General features: G+C 45.7%; 5 protein-coding genes across 12 annotated transcripts; 3 read left to right on the forward strand and 2 right to left on the reverse strand.

Moving 5' to 3' along the window:
* The first annotated feature begins 579 nt into the window (after positions 1 to 579).
* LOC108158865 (lysophospholipid acyltransferase 1) lies at positions 580 to 12,403 on the forward strand. The gene is made up of 7 exons (XM_017291598.2): positions 580 to 974; positions 8,528 to 8,751; positions 8,814 to 8,982; positions 9,055 to 9,225; positions 9,401 to 9,748; positions 9,813 to 10,145; positions 10,226 to 12,403. The coding sequence occupies exons 1-7, from the start codon at positions 879 to 881 to the stop codon at positions 11,072 to 11,074; spliced, it is 2,190 nt and encodes a 729-aa protein (XP_017147087.1). The 5' UTR covers positions 580 to 878; the 3' UTR covers positions 11,075 to 12,403.
* On the forward strand, positions 5,570 to 7,137 carry LOC108158869 (mucin-2-like). The gene is made up of 2 exons (XM_033392074.1): positions 5,570 to 5,675; positions 5,735 to 7,137. The coding sequence occupies exons 1-2, from the start codon at positions 5,666 to 5,668 to the stop codon at positions 7,036 to 7,038; spliced, it is 1,314 nt and encodes a 437-aa protein (XP_033247965.1). The 5' UTR covers positions 5,570 to 5,665; the 3' UTR covers positions 7,039 to 7,137.
* Positions 11,895 to 14,064, reverse strand: LOC108158868 (activating signal cointegrator 1 complex subunit 1). Its single transcript, XM_017291608.2, has 4 exons — positions 13,804 to 14,064; positions 13,657 to 13,753; positions 13,334 to 13,598; positions 11,895 to 13,278 (listed from the first exon to the last, which is right to left on the reverse strand). The coding sequence occupies exons 1-4, from the start codon at positions 13,952 to 13,954 to the stop codon at positions 12,736 to 12,738; spliced, it is 1,056 nt and encodes a 351-aa protein (XP_017147097.1). The 5' UTR covers positions 13,955 to 14,064; the 3' UTR covers positions 11,895 to 12,735.
* A 73-nt stretch (positions 14,065 to 14,137) lies between these two features.
* On the forward strand, positions 14,138 to 15,827 carry LOC108158866 (putative methyltransferase C9orf114). Its single transcript, XM_017291599.2, has 2 exons — positions 14,138 to 14,927; positions 14,994 to 15,827. The coding sequence occupies exons 1-2, from the start codon at positions 14,204 to 14,206 to the stop codon at positions 15,767 to 15,769; spliced, it is 1,500 nt and encodes a 499-aa protein (XP_017147088.1). The 5' UTR covers positions 14,138 to 14,203; the 3' UTR covers positions 15,770 to 15,827.
* On the reverse strand, positions 15,766 to 21,096 carry LOC108158867 (palmitoyltransferase ZDHHC15B). 8 transcript variants are annotated; one of them, XM_033392073.1, is made up of 8 exons: positions 20,530 to 21,095; positions 20,336 to 20,457; positions 20,060 to 20,166; positions 19,742 to 19,988; positions 19,433 to 19,595; positions 19,239 to 19,368; positions 18,049 to 18,147; positions 17,699 to 17,935 (listed from the first exon to the last, which is right to left on the reverse strand). In XM_033392073.1, exons 1-8 carry the CDS (start codon positions 20,663 to 20,665, stop codon positions 17,800 to 17,802), a joined length of 1,140 nt encoding a protein of 379 aa, XP_033247964.1. In that variant the 5' UTR covers positions 20,666 to 21,095; the 3' UTR covers positions 17,699 to 17,799. The 8 variants fall into 8 exon arrangements, with proteins under 8 accessions (XP_017147095.1, XP_017147094.1, XP_017147096.1 ...); XM_017291606.2 differs by lacking the exons at positions 17,699 to 17,935; positions 18,049 to 18,147 and adding an exon at positions 15,766 to 16,535 and having other exon boundaries at positions 19,433 to 19,568; positions 20,530 to 21,094; XM_017291605.2 differs by lacking the exons at positions 17,699 to 17,935; positions 18,049 to 18,147 and adding an exon at positions 15,766 to 16,535 and having other exon boundaries at positions 20,530 to 21,094.

Below are 21,096 nucleotides of genomic sequence, written 5' to 3' on the forward strand. Positions count from 1 at the left end.
AATACTATCTAAATTATACACTGCAAAAAATAAAGATAACATTCAATTTGTATGGGCCAGACTCATGTGCCGAGAAAATAAGAGCAGCATCCAAATTGAGCAATAGTAATGATTACACACTTAAGTTTCATTTGTTTGACCTATTCCGCTAAAACCTTTTTTAAGGCAAAATGCAATAAAAGCAAGTATTTAAAATAAACCAGGCAAGTAGAAAATAGTTTCATTATTTGGATAAAATTATGTGGGCAGAGCTGAAAGATTTATCTAGCTTGTAATATTTCTCGGAATATCAAAACCGATGAATATGGTTTCCAGTCCTTGACGCAGAACGATTAACCCCTTGAGGGCCAAGGGGGTATTTTAATGCTTCACCGAAAATAATAAAAATGTAATAATTTTAGCGCAGTTCAGGTAAAAGATATCGTGTTTTTTAAGTTCAGAGGAAATATGGCAGAGATCTGCAAGAAGAATTAAAAATCAGTACCAGTCGTTGAACTGTTTCAATAGATGGGGGGTTAAGTGGGCTAAGCTCGATTTCTTATCGATATACGAGACGCTGTATTGTTTTTGAGGCAAAAACAATCGAATGTTGTAGAGCGGCCATTTTGACGGACGAAATCATACAGCAAACATAAATAAACTCGAAATTATTGCACAAAATTATAAGTGAACGTTCCGCGGCGTCGGCATTTACACGCGGCCCAGTTAGAGGGTCCCATCGTTCGGGGCGCTCGCGCAAAGTGTCTGTGAATCGCTACATATAGAATTTTTCCATTCGCAAGAAACACCGATTTACTGTGAGAATCGCACAAATGAAGCAGTGAGGAGTAGAGTAACAGACAAGACAGCAACAAGACAACAAGGAGAACACTGGCAAAATGCTCGAATCGCCCAAATTTATTGAGAATGATTTATACAATGGGAGCCATGCCTTTACCTGGCTGGCCGACATGGTGGGGCTCTCTGTTGATTTGGTAAGTTCTTATAACTCTCCGCTCCGTTCCTCACATGCCTTCTGAATCAAACGGGTGTGTGCACGTGTGCGTGTTTATCTATGCTTATATACGTGCATAAAAGTGTAAGTGTGTTTGTGTGTTAATAATCCAGACAAAGCCTAGTATCTTTTGTATAATTTACGCCAAGAATATTGATACTTAAAAGGTATTTGTATCGGGTGCAGTGTTCTTGACGTAATGCATTGTTTTAGAAACGAAATAAAGAAAGTGTCAATCAAAACGAAGGCTCAATATCCCGGTTATGGTCCAAAAAAGGTGGAGCCGTCCAAGTTTTGGAAAATTTTGGGCGCTTACTAGCTTGTGTATTGTTTGCTCGAGGTTATTTGAGCGCGAAATTGACAGCTAATTGAATTTTTGCTGTGCTCCATAGTGTACGCCTTCCTCAATTGGACTGCCGTTTGAAAGAAGCTACAACTACTTGTGTAAATTAAAGTTCGATTCATGCAAAATGTGTATGATTTTCGGTGTCCCACTTTCTTATCAGGGGAAGTGCGGCTGCTGACAGTCGCGTCGCCCAGAATAATCTGTGTAATTTTCTACGCTGTACGCTTTCAATTTAGAACAAAAGTAAACTTTACAATATGCACAGCCGTTACATTTTGTACATTGGACTCGTCTTGACGCATCGTTGGTTTCGGCATAGTTAAAGATTTTTGCTTCATTTAACAGAGGTAGGAGTGGGGAGGCTGGTACGGGGATGTCATGGGCAATTGATCGCCTGAGTGTCTCACTAATATATTCGCACTCTCTACATGTGTCTGATTGTCCCGTTCTCTCACCCGATGGCCGCAATGTCATTTGCATAACGGCAACTACATAGGTAAAGAGCGAGAGGGATACAAAAGTGATTCACTAATGCATTTGTATGCATTTACCTGCAGCGGTTACGGCCTGGCCCAAATCCGTTTAAGACATATCCGCTGGCCCAGCAAAAATGATGGCATACACGTAATCTACTCTACTCAGTAGTAATATTTTCAATGCTGATGACCTAATACCAACATCCGATGTAAAGCCGTCCGTCCACACATGTGTGTGGATGTGTATGTAGTCCGCTTATATAGTGCGAATTTGGCTGCTAGACACATAGACACATACTTGCACAAAATGGTTGATTGCCCGTTGTCTTTATCAAAAGATACTTGAAATTCAATTTAACCGACTTCTTTCATGGCTCCTACACTCCACTCCTCTCCACTCCCTCCGCGAAGAGCTCCGCGATAATTGAATTTTTAGCGCTTCTTTTGTTTGCAAACAAACGGCAGCAACAGTAGTTGTGAGCGAGCGTCAGCGACATACATACGTATATGAATATACGTACATATGTGTGTGTGCTCTCTTTCGCGCCTCTGTTTGGCTCAGCTGATATTGTCGCCTCCCTAGACCCCTCCTCAGCTCCGCTCATGACTCATAGTGACAGGGTGTCTTGGGAACGATTTAACTTTTTTGTGATGTCAGTGGGTGGGTTGGGTCCTTGGGTGTATGACACATTTGGAAATTAGCAAGAGCTCACTATTAGACGGCGGGCTATTAGCAAGAAATGTTTCATTAGTTTTATTATGAAGGCTGAAGCACGGAAATCCGAATGCCAGTGAATTGGCCAATTGTTCGAGGAATTGCCTCATCCCGAGATCATTTATAACGAGTTTGTGTATGTCTTTCTATGGCATTGTACTGCTTGCAGTATTTATTGGTGCTAATGAGCTGTTGCTGCAGGCCCGGCCGGCCAATGGCGGCATTTTTTCTCAGCCCATAAAACTGTTTGTTTTCATTTGCTCTCTCGCTCTTCTTACTCTCAACTCGCCTCCCACGGGGTCGCCCTCCCCTACATGCACCACGCTGTCTATGTGTATGTATTTGCTTTTATTAATAAACAGCAATAAACAACTCACGTTTGTTGTTGCATATATATTTAATATTTCACAACTTTTATATATATATATGCGCAGCACTGGAACCGGTCTGTTCGATCAAAAAGCAAAGTGTAAACCAATTGAAATTAATATGTAAATTGAAAATTGTAATGCATGGCGTCGGGCCAAAAGGGTTAAAAGAGGAGCGCACCGGTAAATTGACAAAGAGAGGGAGAGAGTGGCTAATTGTTGCGCATTGCTCTCTATGCACACTCTTTCTCACTCCCACTCTCCCTCCAAATGCATATATTATAATAAATTATTATTTCTATGACCTTGAGTGGGATGCCAGATGTTGTTTGAACTCTGTTGAGAGCAGCATGCGGCGGCTGTTGTGCGGTTGTCACTTGTCGTCTCTTCTTTTTCCCTCCGTTTTGCCAGCTGTTGGGCATTTGGTGGCGCCATTTAGTATATAACTGTTGTTTGCATACCCTGGGCTACACTTCCCTAATGGGTATATCTGACATTACATACAAAATGAGCAAACTTGCGAAACAATCTTTCACTCTCGCTTTTGTTCCACAGTGGAACATTTTTTTGCTGCTTAACGATAACGTAATGCGTTCTTGATTCTTTGTTCTTTGTCCTCACCTTCTTGTCTTCTACTCGTACTCTTTACGAGTGCTTTTTATCGTATGTTCGCATTGGGAACGATATTTCTGTTGCTGCTTTTATTGTTTTTGGTTTATTTATAGTGATCACGCCACTTTTCGGTACGCGCTTGTTTGGCACACTGCCGCCCCAAAACGCTTTTGGGGTTTTTACAAATGATTTATGCTTATATTTCCATTTGTGGTGCATGTTTGTTGCGTGTTAGCTTGCATTCGTGATTTACCCATAAACATTTTAGTTGGCTGATGGGTTTCTACATTGGCAGCTCTTGTACTGTCTGCTACAATTTAAGCCCTTGACAGCCCTACAAGGCCCTTGTCGGAAGCTCTAAACTACGCCAGAGAACAATGGGGTTGCTGCCTTCGTGCATACGCATTCATCCAAGCTGCATTGTGCTCCGTCCGTTGGCCTGGAACTATAGCAACGTCTTATCTTGGCATCAAGCTCCCCATAATTTGCGCACTGAAAAGGGAGGGCGACAAGCCGCGAAAGAGGGGTCAAGATTTGCCTTTAAACTGTTTCCTATACCAATGCATGAAATCGTGTTTCAAATGCCGCCCTCCCATTGCAGCGTGTCAAAAACATCTGACAATCGAAACACTGGGGGCTTCCTTGCCTCTGCGTGCCCAGAAATTCAATATCAGTGATGAAATTCGATTGGCTCACCTGAGTTTATGCTCAATTTACTTATTTCACCTTGAGCACTTAACAGAGACTCGTATTCGAGGTCGCCAGAGAGGCCCTCAGAGAGGTACGATATATGTATGTGAGCTTGGTTTGGCACCCCCCCCCCCCCCCCCCCCCCCCCCCCCCCCCCCCCCCCCCCCCCCCCCCCCCCCCTTCCCCTTCAATCTGAAACAAAAGCTGAAACCATCCACGTCCCCAAGCGGCAGATGATTTCCTTCCGCATATCCGGCATTTTTCATGAACTCGGGTTGGCTTGGGCTCGGGCCCTTACGCAGCTGTTGGTGCTCTCCTGCTCTAATTTCAATTCCAACAAGTCGCCGCCCACCCACTTGTTGGGGCCTAATCCCATCCGAATGCTGATTCCACTGTGTTTCGACTTGAAATATTATTCTTTAGCAAGATTTTCCTTTCGTTTGCTTTTGCTGGCTAACCGGTTTTCGCCAGCGTATTGCCAACTCGAATAATTGCGCATGATCTCTTTGGATGGCTGGATGGATGGATGGATGATGATTACAACATTGCGTATTTGTACGGGGAGACTTTTTCCTTTGTGGCATTTCTGCGGTGTGCATGCACATTGGTCGGTTAATACACACCTATATACCTTCTAATCAGATCTGTAATACAACCTCTTTACTCGGCATTTATTAAAAAAACACCTCAAACGAATTTATCGTCCCACAGTATTGTATGTAGCTTATCGCTATGACGGAGGCCCTCGCCCATCAGGCCATTGTCGCTTTGTCTTTGACCCATGGCGCGAGGAGGTAGATAACTACATATGACGTGGCTATTACTACTTTTTTATATAGATCTAGATAATGTGTACCATATCTTAGATATCTACGTACATATGTACATTGTGCAAAAATACAAACATTTGAAGAATACAACTGGCTCTTATCGACAGTCCGACGTGTACCTTGGCAATTACGAAATTTGAGAGCAGAACTTGTAAGATGCTAACAAAGTTTGTTGACAAGATATCTGAAATGAAGAGCAGCAAGTACAGTGCGTTTACCATATGTATAAGTATGGCACAATTTGAATTGATTTCGCTATTGAATATTCAATTGAGACATTATCTATAGTTGGCCAAATAAAGTTCAGCTTAAACTCTGTAGATATATCGTTGGTTTTACGGTTTTGCGCTGTACTGTGTCTAGCTGCTTTCATATATTGAAGCCGTAGAACGTAAGTCCGGATAATAGCCAAGGGAGGAACATCTTCTCTGGTCAGGAATGCACTTTGCAAATTAGTCCGAAATTATCAGGAAATGTATCGGTTCCCGCAGTTACACGGAAACCACTTGAGTCGAGCGTTGGACGGATGACTATAAAAGAGCAGTGCAACAGAGAAGATGTTACAGCCCCGAACCGAAAGAGGTAAAGTAACCAACTGCAGTTAGTTATCCTTTCGAGCTGCCTGAAGTTATCAATGAATTTTTGTAAGTGTCGTAGGGGCAGGTGCACGAAAGTCCTCAGAGTTAACCGATTCAATTTACAGTAAGCCTTCTTCTGCTGGCCCTCGTGGCAGTAGTAGCAGACTCGAACATAATCGCTCAGCCGCCTGCAGCCCCCCAGGAGCCGTGCAGCACCACCACCCGCCAGCCGCCATGTGAACGGACAACGACTCCGTCACCACCCCCACCGTGCACCCGGACACCCCCACCAGATCCACCCTGTGACACAACAACAACTCCGTCCCCACCCTGTGACACGACAACAACTCCGTCGCCACCCCCTCCGTGCACCAGTACACCTCCGCAAGAGCCACCACGTGACACGACAACTACTCCGTCACCACCCTGTGACACGACAACAACTCCATCGCCACCCCCCCCGTGCACCCGTACACCTCCGCAAGAGCCACCCCGTGACACGACAACTACTCCGTCACCACCCTGTGACACGACAACAACTCCGTCGCCACCCCCTCCGTGCACCAGTACACCTCCGCAAGAGCCACCACGTGACACGACAACTACTCCGTCACCACCCTGTGACACGACAACAACTCCGTCGCCACCCCCTCCGTGCACCAGTACACCTCCGCAAGAGCCACCACGTGACACGACAACTACTCCGTCACCACCCCGTGACACGACAACTACTCCGTCACCACCCTGTGACACGACAACAACTCCATCGCCACCCCCCCCGTGCACCCGTACACCTCCGCAAGAGCCACCCCGTGACACGACAACTACTCCGTCACCACCCCGTGACACGACAACTACTCCGTCACCACCCTGTGACACGACAACAACTCCATCGCCACCCCCCCCGTGCACCCGTACACCTCCGCAAGAGCCACCCCGTGACACGACAACTACTCCGTCACCACCCCCCCCGTGCACCCGTACACCTCCGCAAGAGCCACCCTGTGACACGACAACAACTCCATCACCACCCCCCCCGTGCACCCGTACACCTCCGCAAGAGCCACCCTGTGACACGACAACAACTCCGTCACCTGAACCACCCTGTGACACCTCAACTACACCTCCCTCAACCACACCCTGTGCAACTGATGCCCCTCAAGGTACCAGCCTGATCGAGAAGCTCCTTCCCAGGCCTCTGCTAGATCTCTTCTCCGGCTCCAGCATCTCCATTGCTGGCGACCTCGAGTGCAGCGGAAGAGCTGACGGCACCTACCTGCAGGACGAGAAGCACTGCCGCCGCTACTATGAGTGCCTCAACGGAAACCGCGTTCTGCACAAATGCAGAGCCGGCCAGTGGTTCGACCTGGATAAGGGCAAGTGCCGCCGTCGCAGCCTGGTGCTGAACTGTCCTGCACAGCGCAACTGAAGATGACAGGATCGGCGGATATGATACGTGCAACATGTATATTAACGTTTATCCTAACCAACAGTAATCCACTCAATAAATAGCAATAGCAATAGCAATAGCAATTCAAACTTATTACCAACTCAACTTATCCTCCTGTGTCGTCGCTCCATTTTTGTTCTTTTGAGGTTCCAGGATTTGCCTACAACTTATCCGCTTCAAAAAGCAACATACATACATTTTGCAACGAATTGGTGGTCTATCCGGCCGTATTTACTGGGAATAGTAAGTGTCCGCCTGGAGTTGTTTACGATGACAATTCATTTCGAAATAGAAGGGTAGCTTTGAAGGTACAGCAATCCATTCCAGATACGCGAGAGTCTCTAAAGGAATTCGTTAAAGACCTACCGAGCCTATCTAAGCGTCTGGCTAACACTTATTTGACGGTTAGGGTATGTATCAGGGATATGTAAACTCATCTCATCCTCATCTACAACACCAAGAAAAACCCGTACTTCTGCTACACCAAAAACATTCGGAAACAGAACAGCAGAAACTATGAACACGTTCAAAATGTATTCCACTTTAATGTCGTTGACCCAACAGTAGAGGGCATTAAAATTGTTAATTAATGATAACTTTGCCTGTCATGAAACATTGCTGCAAATGTAGCGCTGATTACAGTCTGGAACTGTTCTGTTTCTACAATAATACCCATTTAAGTACACATGTGTACATATGTATGGTTATATAAATCATAAGTGCGTCGGCACAACATTGTCCCTGATAAGGCCGGTGACAATGGCCGCATCCGCTTGGCCTTCATTCAACGAATCGACTGGGGGTCCTGAGGTTCTTGGAGGTGCTGGTTCCTTATCGGGTACAAAGTAAATGCGTTTTCAAACCGCTCAAAATCTAATTGAGCGAGTGGCCAGCAATTGATATAAATTATAGGTTTTATATCATGTGCTTGTCTCGACCGACCCCGTTACGAAACCCAGTTCAGCGGGGCCTGTAGCCCTATTAAACTCGCTGTTTATGCATTGCCGGGCACGAGAGAAAATCATAAATTATATATTTGCCAGGGTTCGGTGCTCAATGTCAGCTGGAAGCTGGCAAAGGGCTTTGCGGGAACGATCTGTGCGAGGGAATCGGTGTGCAAGCAAAGCATTTGCACTGAAAGAAAGCCAACCCACCCATGCCAAAACCAACCCATGCCAGCATTGATCACAACGTGTGATCGTGATCGTTGATTCTTGATCTTGATCAATGTTGGCGGAGAGGAATGCTCTTCGCTGCATACAAGGAAAGGCACGTGCACTCCGCATGTGCTCCGCTGGGGTGCGGATATGACGGGGGGTATCGTATGGCACGAGGCAACGATGTAACAGAACTGGTTGCGATTCTCGTATTGTGTGTGACGTCTTCTCGACGTTTAATATGGGCGTAATTCAAATGTATTCTTTTTCTTTCACTCAATTCAAAAACATGTTCTTCTTTTGAATTGCAGGTAAACTTTTTACTATGCCAAATATCAGCGCTCTTCCTGGCCTCCCTCTTCCGCTCGATGCTGCACCCCTCGAAGGTGTCGAGCAAGTTGCGCCACACATTCGCACTGTCGATAGGTCTGGCCTTTGGCTACTTTTGCTTTGGCCAGCAGGCGATACACATTGCCGGTCTTCCGGCAATATGCTACATAGTCATACGCACCCAAGATCCGCGCATTGTGCAGAGGTAACGAATACATATAGAATCGCTGATTGATTTCAACTCTCGCTAATTTACTGAGATTGCAGAGCGGTCTTGCTGGTGGCCATGAGCTATTTGCTGTGCGTGCACCTGATGCGACAACTCTACGACTATGGATCCTATGCTCTGGACATTACCGGGCCACTGATGATCATCACACAGAAGGTTACGAGCCTGGCCTTCAGCATACACGACGGTTTTGTGCGGGAGGAGGAGGTGAGTTCATCAAATTGAGGTGCACTTCCCAGCAAGGCCAAAAACTAAACTTATTTTGTATGTCATTAATAGGACCTGACAAAGGCTCAGCAGTATCATGCCATTCGCAAAATGCCATCGGCATTGGAGTACTTCTCGTATGTGTGGCATTTCCAAAGCATCCTGGCCGGCCCACTGGTATTTTACAAGGACTACATTGAGTTTGTAGAGGGCTACAATCTGCTGAAGCGTCCTTCCACCAATGTAAGTGCATTTTGTGGTCAGGTCTCTGCGTCACTGCAGTCGCAACTAATGGAAGCTGCAATGATTTCATTAGTGGCCACAAATTGACCTCTCCCCGCTGTCCTTCCTTCTACCTGGTTGGAAGCAGTAGCTTCTTCGCATTGCCTGCCACATTAATTACTCCTGTCCGCTACAGGGCTCTCTGGACAACGGCAAAAGGGAACTGGTGCTGGAGCCATCGCCAACGAAAACGGTGATACGCAAGGTGATTGGCAGCCTCGTGTGCGCCTTCATATTCATGAAGTTCGTGAAGCTCTATCCAGTGAAGAACATGAAGGAGGATGACTTCCTGGAGAACACCAGCATGGCCTATAAATACTGGTATGCCATGATGGCAACCACCTGCATACGCTTCAAGTATTATCACGCATGGCTGCTGGCCGATGCGATATGCAATAACGCTGGTCTAGGCTTTGCCGGCTACGACAAGGACGGCAATGCCAAATGGGATCTAATATCCAACATCAATGTCCTGTCGTTTGAGGTAGGCATATCTGTGTTTTGATCTGGAATCCGTAAATAGTTTTAATCCCATTGTCCCATGGCAGTTTTCATCGAACATGCGCGATGCTATCAACAACTGGAACTGCGGCACCAATCGCTGGCTCCGCACGCTCGTCTACGAGCGTGTACCGAAACGGTATGGCACACTGCTCACCTTTGCATTGAGCGCCGTGTGGCATGGCTTCTATCCGGGCTACTATCTGACCTTTGCCACCGGAGCCGTGACGGTTACCGCCGCGCGAATGGGACGCAGACTCTTCCGTCATCGCTTCCAGAGCACACAGCTCACGCGAATGTTCTACGACATTCTCACCTGCCTAATCACACGCATCGTGATGGGCTATGCCACATTCCCATTCGTTCTGCTTGAATTTATGGTGAGTACTCCTGACTCTTGTATCCGCCGTGATGGAGATGATCCCTAAACGGACTTTTCTATTTCGTTTCTCAATTACAGGGCAGCATCAAATTGTACCTGAGATTTTATTTGTGCCTTCACATCATTTCACTAGTGACCATATTTATTTTACCACAATATATACGCGGCGAGAGGAGAGCCAGCTCGCCCAAGAGTAGCGACAGCGTAGCTGCCAGCGGCAGTGTCAGGGACTCAACACCGACCCGGGTGCCCCAGGCCGCCAGGGCGGCACTGGCCGGCGGCAATGATCTCAACGATGATGAGGACGAGGATAAGCATGCTAAATGTAAAGACAACACACCACAGCTGCTTTTGACAGAGCAACAGCAACAGCATAAAGAGCAACAGAACAATGTAATACTCCAATCACAGACCTCACATCACCCACAGCAGCAACAGAAGCAGCAGCAGCAGCAGCAACCGATGAGTCCAAAGCCGCCGACCAACGCCCGCGACGCGATTAGCGTGCCACACGACCAGTGCGAGATGGACCAGCTGTCCAGCAAATTGAAGGAAAAGTTCGAGGCCGAGACCAAAAACATTGAGGAATTTATTGATAAGACTGTAACGGATACCGTCAGCGGCATTGTGGAGTTCAAGAACGATCTGATGCGCGACATCGAGTTTCCCAAATTGAAATTGCCGGGCGGCAGCGCCATTTCCACGCCACTGGATGTGGCTGCAACTTCAGTGGGACTCCGCAAGCGCAACATATCCTCTGTGCACGAGAATGGACAGTGCACCGATGCTTCAGGTGGCGCTACCACCGAACATGCCGCGGAGGACAACAGCGCCGCCTTCCTCAAGAAAGAGATTGAAGTGATCAATGCGGTGGTGCAGCAGGCCAACGTCCTCCCAGCGGTGCTCAGTAATGGTCATGCCAAATAGTATCAGCGACCGCTAGAAATTGTGGAGAAACTGATAACCAGCACCAATAACAACGATGACTATGACGAACGTGAGGAGTGCCACGGCAGGGAAGGGAAACAGAGTAGGGCCATGGATAGAGCTGATTGATTTATCAAATACGCACACAACACACACAAACACACTCAAATGTAGACGGAGATGCAGACACAGACACAGATCCAGATACACAATGAACACATTTTTTGGTTTCAGTGCAAGGAAGTGTGTTTTTTAAGTTTAGATCTTTGATCGAATTGAATACAAATTGTTTGAATTGAGGTAACTTTTTAAAGTGGACTAGCCAGATAATAAATATGTGGGTAAACGTTATACATGTATGTACATTCGATCTGGCAAGAAACCGAACCTACTGAGAATATTTATTGTATCTAAGTGTGTTCCAAAAGTCTAATTGTTGTTAAACAATTTACTCTTATATCTGATTGTTAAAAGTCCCGCCACAGAGCGGCCTACAGTGCGTTTCAAAACGATGACACAGTTGTACACATATCCCGCATCTTCTTCAATATACGATTCAACTTCATAAACTATTCGACAACTGACTGAAATCGACCAGAAGCCTTGATCCTATACACTTCCAAACTGTCTGCCATAGCTTTGGGACGCACTGTACGACTGGGTCGTTTAATTAAGAACTATTCCACTATACAGTGCACTATACGCTATACACTATGCACCACACAGTGCAGAAATCAGATATACTAAAGCATATGTTTGCGTGTTTTCCATATAGTCTATGTACCAGCCAGTAAATCAATTTATAAAATCATTATTATTGTAGTGCAAATCCCGCCCGAAGTACTAAACAAAACGAGACGTGTAACAAGTAGAACCAATGAAATCCTCTTAAAGCTAAAATACAAGAAAAAGTCAACCAAAACTTAACTTTAGACTGAAGCTATATTGAAAAAAAGTACTAAGCCAAGGCGGCATAACCAGAACAAACACAAATCGTGCGTAGTGCGAAGTTAGTAAGTAAGACAGAATGTTGTTTTTTACACTCAATTTGATTAATTTTTTACGAGTGTGGGAATTTTTGTGTGTGTGTGAAAGGGATATATCCAGCATATCTATAATCATATGTACTCGTATAATCCTCCTTGCCAGGCCCGGCCATGCCACCTGGTTTTCCTCAGAGATCTGCTCATGTCCAGTCCTCCACTTGTGTATGACTTCCTACTCTATAGCTCTTAAGCACACACCTTTTATAACCTATTATCTTGTTTTACCCATTGCATATTTTTGTTAATTCAATAAACGATTTCGCCCCACAAATCCTCACATATACATATACGAGTAAATATATATTTTTTTATATTTATTGTAATACAAATGACAAGAAGGGAAGGCGAAACAGTAACAGAAAAACCACTTTCCAATAGAAGAACTCTTTCGCTTGGCTGAGAATGATTAATGCCAAGCGAAAGCCCTGAAATGCACAGAAAGGCCACATTTGAGAGCCCAAACACTATATACAAGTACATATAGCAAATGCAGTCCAAGAGCAAATATACAAATTGCCTAAATATTCGACAAATAAATTATATATGTGTACGCTTTTCTGTAATTTCATTTATTTTACATTCCTATTGGCTATATGGATTACAGCGGAAAACTTGCTAGAATTCCAGACTGCCGCTGATCTTGTAGAAGCCGTCAGTCCCACTTGATTGCAGCGCGCACAAGTGCACGGCGCTACACTTTGCAGATCCGAAGTCAAAGTCCCCAAACCGCTTCAGTATCTCGCGGGCATCGAAGCTGTTTGGGCACTTGATTTCTTTCTTGCGATAGCGGTTGTTCAGTACGGTCATGTGCAGCTTAATGGAATCGCGATCGTTGTTATCCGAGGCCGAAAATCCAGTCGTTTCAAAATGGGCCAGGCACCGGTCGGCAAACTTCTGCAGCTCGGGAGCCTCAACGCAGCCGTACACAATGCGAGTGGAGCTTGGATCATCATTCATGATCTCCAGACCCTTTACTTTCATCTCGAATGGAGTAGCTAGATCTGCCAGCATGGAACGACAGGACTCGAGCTCCTCCAATGCTTTCTTACGCTCGTCGTCATCCAGCAGCACATAGACACCCAAAGTTAGGTGGATACAGATCTCGGGAGTGAAGAGTTCCTTATCGATGCCTGGGAGCTGAGCCTCCAAAATGCTTGTCTGGAAAGTGAATGCACAATAAATGGCTGCTCTGGTGTCCTATCGTCCTTGTTACCTTAAGCTCCAAGAAGCGATTCTGCACTTCGCCAAAGTTCAATGGAACAGCAAGAAAATGCGTTGGACGCATCTTCCTGCGCAGCGAGCCAACAAGTGAGCGGATCTGGCGCAAGGCTGCACACACCTGGCTGCGCTCCTTGGCCTTGATCGTCACATTCGATGACGCCTCGTGCTGACGTGGAATGTAAATTTCCGATCGGGTTTCTTCCTCGATGCGACGCTTGGTCGATCCCTTGAGACCAATCAGTCCGCCATAAAATGATCTGCAAGGAAATTGATTCTAATGAAACTTGGTTCATGTACACCTGTTTGGGCACTCACTTGGACACATGGAACGAAAGTTTATAGCCGCCAGAAACATTATCTTCTATCTTGGCGGCGTCCGGGTCCTCCTCGTCATCATCTTCGCCGTAAAGATCTGTGAACAGGAATTGTAATTCTGCCAAATACTCTACGGTTCTCACATACCGGGCTCTTCATAGCCCTTGGACACTGAGCGGCCTTGTTTGTTGCCGCCATTCCACTTGTCGCCGCCGAAATCTTCGTGTACTACATTAACGCGATAGCGGCGGTTCTGGCTCATGCCCAGCACAGGAGGCTCCAGAACTTCGCGGCTCATTTCGTTGGAAAATATTCTACAAGAACTGCGTCCTCTCAATTGCAAGGGAAAACCCGAAATCAAAAATAATTCGAGCGACAAAAAACAAGCGGCAGGGCTGAAAAATCTTAGATGACATCTATCGATAGTTTCTGAATGTACGATAGATTGTGAAAAATCTAGCTCAGAAAACATCGATGCTATCGATAGTGCCATCGATGGTTTCGCACGTGCAGAGTTTGTTGTTTAACTAATTTTAACCCGACCTAAATGAAAGCCATGCCAGCCGCCCCAGCAGCCGTGAGCAATGGCAAGCCCACGGAGCCGCACAAGTCGTGGAAGAAAGTTAACGAAGAGCGAAAGGCACTGAAAAGAGAGCGTAAGCAGGAGAAGCTGCTCAAACAGATGAACCAGACCAAAGAGTCGGAAGCCAAGGCAGATGCTGCCGCAAGTGCAGCGCAAGCAAGGATGAACAAGCCCAATCCATCCACTCTGAGCATAGCAGTGCCGGGATCCATTCTGGAGAACGCCCAGTCCGCGGAGCTGCGGGCCTATGTTGCGGGCCAGATTGCTCGGGCCGCCTGCATATTCCGCGTCAACGAGGTGATAGTCTTCGATGATGTGGGCGTGGCGACGGCCCGTGAGACCAAGCGCAGCTACGAGCAGGACGCGGAGGGAAATGCGACGGGCACAGTGCGCAGCAGCTCGCTCCAATTGGCCCGAATCTTGCAGTATCTGGAGTGCCCGCAGTATTTGCGAAAGTACTTCTTTCCGCTGCACAAGGACTTGAAGTACTCTGGTCTGCTCAATCCCCTGGACACTCCCCATCACCTCAGGCAGCAAAGCAAGTTTCGCTATCGCGAGGGCGTTATTAGCGACAAGAAGGCCAAGGACGGACAAAGTTACGCCAATGTGGGTCTCCTGAACGATGTCCTCGTGGACAAGGCCATTGAGCCAGGGGTACGTGTGACGGTCAAAATGGATCCAGCTAGTGGTATGTTTCAGTTTTAACTATCAACAGGTAAAAGATACTAAATTTGTATTTTCCCTACCCCTACAGACACAAGCAGAAAGCAGCGCGGAACCCTGGTTAGTCCGGATGAGCCGCGTCGGGAGACGGGCGTCTACTGGGGCTACCAAGTACGCATCGCCCATTCGCTGTCGGACATATTCACGAAATCGCCATACGAGAGCAGCTACGATGTAACTCTTGGCACCTCTGATCGCGGCACCAACGTCCATGAGGTACCCAACCGTTCAATTCAGTACAAACACCTGCTCATCGTGTTCGGGGGCCTGCAAGGTCTCGAAGAAGCGCTGGCCAACGATGACAAGTTGACTGTGGACGATCCCGAAATGCTGTTCGACCATTACGTGAATGTCCTGCCGCGCCAAGGCTCACGCACCATTCGCACCGAAGAGGCACTTCTGATTGCGTTGGCGTCACTGCAGGAGAAGCTGCAACCGGAACTGGCTGACGTGGAGACGGATCTGAGTGATTTGCTGCCGCGCAGTGAAGACACCGGCATTCCAATGGGACGGGATGCATTTATAAGCAAAAAGCAAAAGAAGCGGAAGCTCGTAGAAGCGCCTGATGAAACGGTGGCAGATGAACCGGCTCCAAAGGAAGCGGCTTCATCTCCAAAGAAAATTGTTCCTGCTCCAAAGGCAGCTCCTCCTACACCAGCAAGGCTGTCGGCAAATCCGTTTGGCGATCCTTCGGCGACAAAAACCTCCTTGGAGGACGACTTTGAAGTGGTAACAACCGCAGGACCCGCATCCACCAGGAAAACAAACGCCAGCGACAGCGATGATAATTTAAGTCGTTTCGATTGAGTTTAATATTTGGAATTTTATATTTGTAAATATATTGAACCGTATTGCTTTTACTCCACACATATGAATATGTACTCGACTCGCATATGCATCCAAAGCCTAAAGTTGCATTTGATTTTATTGTTTTTCCACTAAGTTGTTAACCATATTATGTACTCTAGATATATATATATATTTATGTATATATTCATGTACTCGTGTGTGTATGTATACTGTTCAGGATATTGCAGTGCTTTGTTTTGTGTTGCATAACTAGCTGTATGCCGACAGACATCGTCTTTGATCGAATGGTTATGTTCTAATAAGTTTCTACTTAAACACTAATTGAATACAGTTTAAAGTTTCCAACGCAAATGTCAAAGCAAGTGCTAGTGCTTATTCCCTCCCTCCCAACAATAACATTGTCACATACATCCATACATATCATCATCATCATGATCTGCTCCATCCATGCACACTTTGATAACTTAAAGATTATTACCTAGCTAATCCCTGGACATACTGTCGTGTCTGGCTCTCTGTCCATCTGCCACTCTTACTGCTCGTATTTACAAATAACAAAAACATAATCGGTAAATGAAATCACTAAATATAATACGTGGCCACATTGTCGCTTGTCATGATGGGCTATGGAATCGAGTGCAGGAAACGCGACTCCGGCAGGCAGTCCTCGTCCAACTCGATGCGTGTGTCGCTGTGGTAGCCCAACAGGGTTTCGGAGTCGTCCTCAAGATGTCGTATGGGATAGCTAATGCCATCGCCAAAGCTAAGAGATGTTGGCATTATATTTGAGCAGGCTTTCGGTACAGTATATACATACAATACAATACAAATAATGTTTAAGAGTGATGGGATGGAAATGTGGGGGTGGGTGTGGGTGTGGGTGGAAATATTCGAGCACGATTAGTAGTTTGTGTGTGTGTGTGTGTGTGTGTGTGTGCGTTGGCGTAATATTTGATTGCATGATGGATTGATAGATTGACTCGGTGCCGTGCAACAGAAGCAAAGCCATGGGAGAGAAATATAGATTTTTGGCAAATTAAAAACAATTCTTTGTGGCTCTTTTAAATATATTTTCCATACTTCTTCAGTTCGTTTCACCCCTTCTTACAGAAATTCAATAAAAGCGAACATATTTAGGTAAAATTATAGCAAAAATAAACTAAACATCATATCAAAAATATAAAAAGAACTCTACCCAAATCAACTTGCAATAAGTTACCAACTAACTACATTAATTAAAAGCAATAAGAAATGCCTAAATCGTAGATAAAATTCTCTTTGTGGTGCATGTGTCGATTGGGTTGGGCTCGCTGAAATCTCAGGTTAAGTCTTGGAGATTGGCTGATATCTACATGGGTGTTCTTTCAATAATAAAACTAACTCTTAACGGGGTCACCATCGATTAAGTGAATGTTGATTGGTCCTTTCTAGGAATTTGCCTACATTCAGGTCTCGCGTTCATCCCTGCACTACACTATATTGCCCGGTATTCCCTTCGGAATAGTATACATTCTGATCCAGTACATTTCGATATAAACTGCGATGGCTCTCACATGAATGTAAAACACAAATGCATACTAAACGCATTGCTTAAACATTTACTTAGTTGTCTATTTGTAATAGTTGTAATGTTTTTTGTTTCTTGTTTTTTTGTGTGATATGGTGCCCCCAATGTGTTTCCCAGCAGCCACAAAGGCCACATACATTTGTGTATATAGAGGTAACTTAGTGGTATATAACATAGATTTAAGAAAAGAACTGCAACGATGACAGGGCACAAGTGCAACCATTCTGGCAGTTTACACAGATATACAACAAACATACATAGAGATACGTATCTAAAAAGGTTTCGTAGCGAAAGTTACAGGGTCTAGTTGAGTGGGACATCACCATTCGGCTGGCGGCAGGCATCCTTGGGAGCGGCAACAACAGCAGCAGCTCCACTATGATCGCCCACCATATCGATGATGACCGCATCGCCATTGGCATCCTCTGGCAGGGTGCTAAAATTGACAACGACCACCTGACTAGACGGGACTGCTGCCGTGTTGCAGCTTGATGATTGGCCGTTTGCCAAGGGCAGTTCCAGTGCGGGTTGCAGATTTAACGACTTTGGACGGGCCTGGCGCTGCGACTGCGCCTGCGCCTGGTTCTGGCTTCTTACTTGATGTGGATGTTGTTGTTGAGGTTGAAGTTGAGGTGGTTGAACATGGTTATTGGGTGTGGTGACGAGGGGTATAGCGTCAATCAACTTATCTGTTGGATTGCCATCTAACCTGTTGGTGGTTGTATCGCCCATGGCAGCGTATCGCTGCGCGGGGGGCGCCTCGCCGCTTTGATCGATGGATGTTGGATAGCTGAAGCCATCACCACGACTAGTTCGTAAAAGTCGTTTTCCATAAATTGTGGATAAGTAGAAGGTTTTGGTAATTTGTTAAACGAAAGTTGCAAACAGAAATGTGAGTTTTTTGTTGTTGTTTGGTTTGGCGTTGTTGATTACAGTTTAGCTTTTGTACTGGTTGTTGTTGTAATTGTTGCTGATGTTGTTTTATTATATAGTTATAATTTTGCACAGATGGTGTGTGTGTGTGTATGTGTTAAAACGAATTCGTCTGATTTTTGTGAGGCGTGTGGCTGACTTTTTTAGTAAGCTTTTGTGAGCGCTCAGCATTTTGTAAACAACTGCTTGAAATTCCACTGATCGAAGGGGAATACAATTAGCTAGACAGGGACAACTAGTGTGTGAGAGCACTGCTTGCAAAGTCTAATCCCTCAAGCAGTAGTCAGAATTTCAAGCATCCGTTAATAGCATTAGGCGCGATATTTAAAATGAGTTATTATTCCAAAGAACTCGCATCTAAGTTTTTTTTTTTTTAGTAAGGGACTAAACTCTGTTTATGTCACTGGCCACTGGACATTTCGTTATTTACAAAATCACAAACCAGTGAGAATCGAGGGGAGGGGAAACGAAATTATAATTTTGGATTTTTCTTACAACTAAATTACAAGAGGAGAGGACAACAATCAATTGTTGCTTTTTATTCTATATATTTTTAAGGTATAGAAGAGACATACAAGATTTTGTTTAGTCTACAATTTGTGTAAATTTCTTGTTAGGCAGATTTTGTCTTTTGCCTGTTGGTTGCTTTTGAACATTGAACACAGAACACACGTTTTAGATTCAGAATTGGGTTGGGTGTCAAGTGGTGGATTATCTACTTATGCATGAACTTGGGACTTGGAAATGGGGCATGCCTTTAATTTGCCAAATCAGATAAATCAAATAAAACAAAAGCGCACAAAAACAACAACTAATGATTAAGCGAGTCAGAGTTTTGTGATCTCGGGTGCAGCACAGTATTAGTAGTAGTATTAGTAAAAATGCAAATGAGAATGTGCGAGTGCCAGCCCAGAGACCGGTCTTGGGAATAGAGAAAAATGGCGACGCGATGCGACGCCCACATACCTGGTGAAGATGGGCAAAGGCCAGTACTGCCAGTCGTCGCCAAACACCTCACAGAAGTTGGCATAGCGGCCCAAATTGAAGCCGTTCTTGTCGGGGCCGCCGACGCGAAAGACTGGTGCTCGAAAAGACTCTGTATAGAGGGATTAATGGGCAGTTATAGTTTTAGTTTAAATCACTCCCGATTCTCTACTCACCTAAAGTGGTGCGATTGACCAGAACCAAATAGATGTGATAGCCAAACAGGCTCACCAAACTAATGGCAAACATGATGGATATGAAGAACAGGAACAAGATGTGAAAACGGCCCACGCCACTGCCGTTCAATTGGCCCTGTTCCGAGTAACCATTATTTTCGTACTTTTTATCAGTAAGTACAGGTAATATGTAGACAGTACAGTACAGTAAAACGGAAAAATTCATTCATTAACTACGGGCTTTTCATGCAGCATGCACGGCACGGATGCATGCAAGGATAATAAAAAGTCTAAGAGGTCGAAACTTACGGCACCTACCTTCCAGAACTGAACGAAATCATGCAGAGTGGTGAATGCAACGTACAAGCAATAGATGAGCGCGTACCCCAGAAACAATACAAAGAATTTGTAATTGTAAAAGTTGACGCAATTGTTCACCCAGGGGCAGTGATGATCCATCTTGAGCACGCAGCTATTGCACACGCTGCAATGATGCGCTCTGTCCGGCTTAATGATCTTACACTTTTCACAAAACCGGACAGAGCCGTTCATTGTGCTACAAAATACAGATTTCGTCGTTAGTTCGCTTGTGATGATACGATTCCAAGTAGAAACCTCCTTCCTCACCGATTGGTTACTGGCAAACTGCGGGCAAAGCTGTTCAAAATTCGTTTCTGAGTCTCTGGGTTGTCGGTACGAAACAGGCGCGTCACTTCCTCGTCTGGTATCCGCCACTAGAAACAATCAAACATCAATTTCTGGTCAAATTTATGATAAACTTGAACGGGGAAAACGGGTAAACCCAGCCCTCCCCTCCCCAATGCACTATCGCAAAACCAAACTGCTTTCGGTAGGCTGCCGCCGATAAGAGCGGAGCGTGTGAATCACACATACAGAACTCACTTGATCTGGCACTCGACCAACCGATGTCATTATGGTTCTCCAGTAGGACCACATGAACAGTATCAGGGCAATGTGGTAGAAGAACAGCATTAAAATCATCCCAACGAGGTTCTCGGAGTTGCCTGAAAGGAGACCAATCCGATCCAATGCAATTAATGAATCAGGGACAATCCAATTAGATCGAGGCTACTCACGTATGCAGAGCTCCACCACATAGGCATAGTAGGACCAGGCAATGACGGCGGTTATGAATACAACCGGAATCCACTTGAACACAGCCATGCAGAATCCGCAAGGTGTCTTCCTCCGCCGGTGATCGTCGTTTCCCATTCTATTGATGCAACCAAATACGTTGGCTGCCACTACACTACCTCGATGGCCTAGTTGTCTTCGATCGTGGGGACAACTTGTGGGGCTGCTCTACGCAATGGTCGCAAAGGTCTGCGGTTAGGCGGCGGTTGGCGCGTGGGCGGGAGCGGGGGGGAAACGCACTCTTCCTTATCTTCGCTGAGTGTTGTTATTAACTTTTTTTGTGATTCACTGGGAAGCTAATTGCCAAACACAAACACTCATAGATATGAGACGAAGGCCTTTACGAAAATCTGCTGAAGAACCACACTATTGCTTTCTTCCCCAGATGGGCGGGCAAGTGAAAGTGTTGGCCTTAGCACAACGCCATAGTCTTCTGTTTAATTTTAATTTTAAAACTCTCTCAAAAACCTTCGTCGTCTCCTCTGTGGACAGTAAGACCGCGGATGAAA

This window comes from Drosophila miranda, chromosome 3, assembly GCF_003369915.1.
Source record: "Drosophila miranda strain MSH22 chromosome 3, D.miranda_PacBio2.1, whole genome shotgun sequence".
Lineage (NCBI taxonomy): Eukaryota > Metazoa > Arthropoda > Insecta > Diptera > Drosophilidae > Drosophila > Drosophila miranda.

What these genes read in the sequence shown, in the direction of transcription:
- LOC108158865 (XM_017291598.2), top strand. Translation starts at nt 879, where the DNA reads ATGCTCGAATCGCCCAAATTTATTGAGAATGATTTATACAATGGGAGC. An exon ending in TGAAGCGTCCTTCCACCAAT is followed by an intron (nt 9,226 to 9,400) that starts GTAAGTGCATTT and finishes TGTCCGCTACAG; the next exon opens with GGCTCTCTGGACAACGGCAA. An exon ending in TCAATGTCCTGTCGTTTGAG is followed by an intron (nt 9,749 to 9,812) that starts GTAGGCATATCT and finishes GTCCCATGGCAG; the next exon opens with TTTTCATCGAACATGCGCGA.
- LOC108158867 (XM_017291600.1), bottom strand. Translation starts at nt 20,665, where the DNA reads ATGGGAAACGACGATCACCGGCGGAGGAAGACACCTTGCGGATTCTGC. An exon ending in TGTGGTGGAGCTCTGCATAC is followed by an intron (nt 20,458 to 20,529) that starts GTGAGTAGCCTC and finishes GTCTCCTTTCAG; the next exon opens with GCAACTCCGAGAACCTCGTT. An exon ending in CCTTTGCCCATCTTCACCAG is followed by an intron (nt 18,148 to 19,238) that starts GTATGTGGGCGT and finishes TTTACGAACTAG; the next exon opens with TCGTGGTGATGGCTTCAGCT.
- LOC108158868 (XM_017291608.2), bottom strand. Translation starts at nt 13,954, where the DNA reads ATGAGCCGCGAAGTTCTGGAGCCTCCTGTGCTGGGCATGAGCCAGAAC. An exon ending in CAAGGGCTATGAAGAGCCCG is followed by an intron (nt 13,754 to 13,803) that starts GTATGTGAGAAC and finishes TCCTGTTCACAG; the next exon opens with ATCTTTACGGCGAAGATGAT. An exon ending in CTTTCGTTCCATGTGTCCAA is followed by an intron (nt 13,599 to 13,656) that starts GTGAGTGCCCAA and finishes ATTTCCTTGCAG; the next exon opens with ATCATTTTATGGCGGACTGA.
- LOC108158866 (XM_017291599.2), top strand. Translation starts at nt 14,204, where the DNA reads ATGAAAGCCATGCCAGCCGCCCCAGCAGCCGTGAGCAATGGCAAGCCC. An exon ending in CAAAATGGATCCAGCTAGTG is followed by an intron (nt 14,928 to 14,993) that starts GTATGTTTCAGT and finishes CTACCCCTACAG; the next exon opens with ACACAAGCAGAAAGCAGCGC.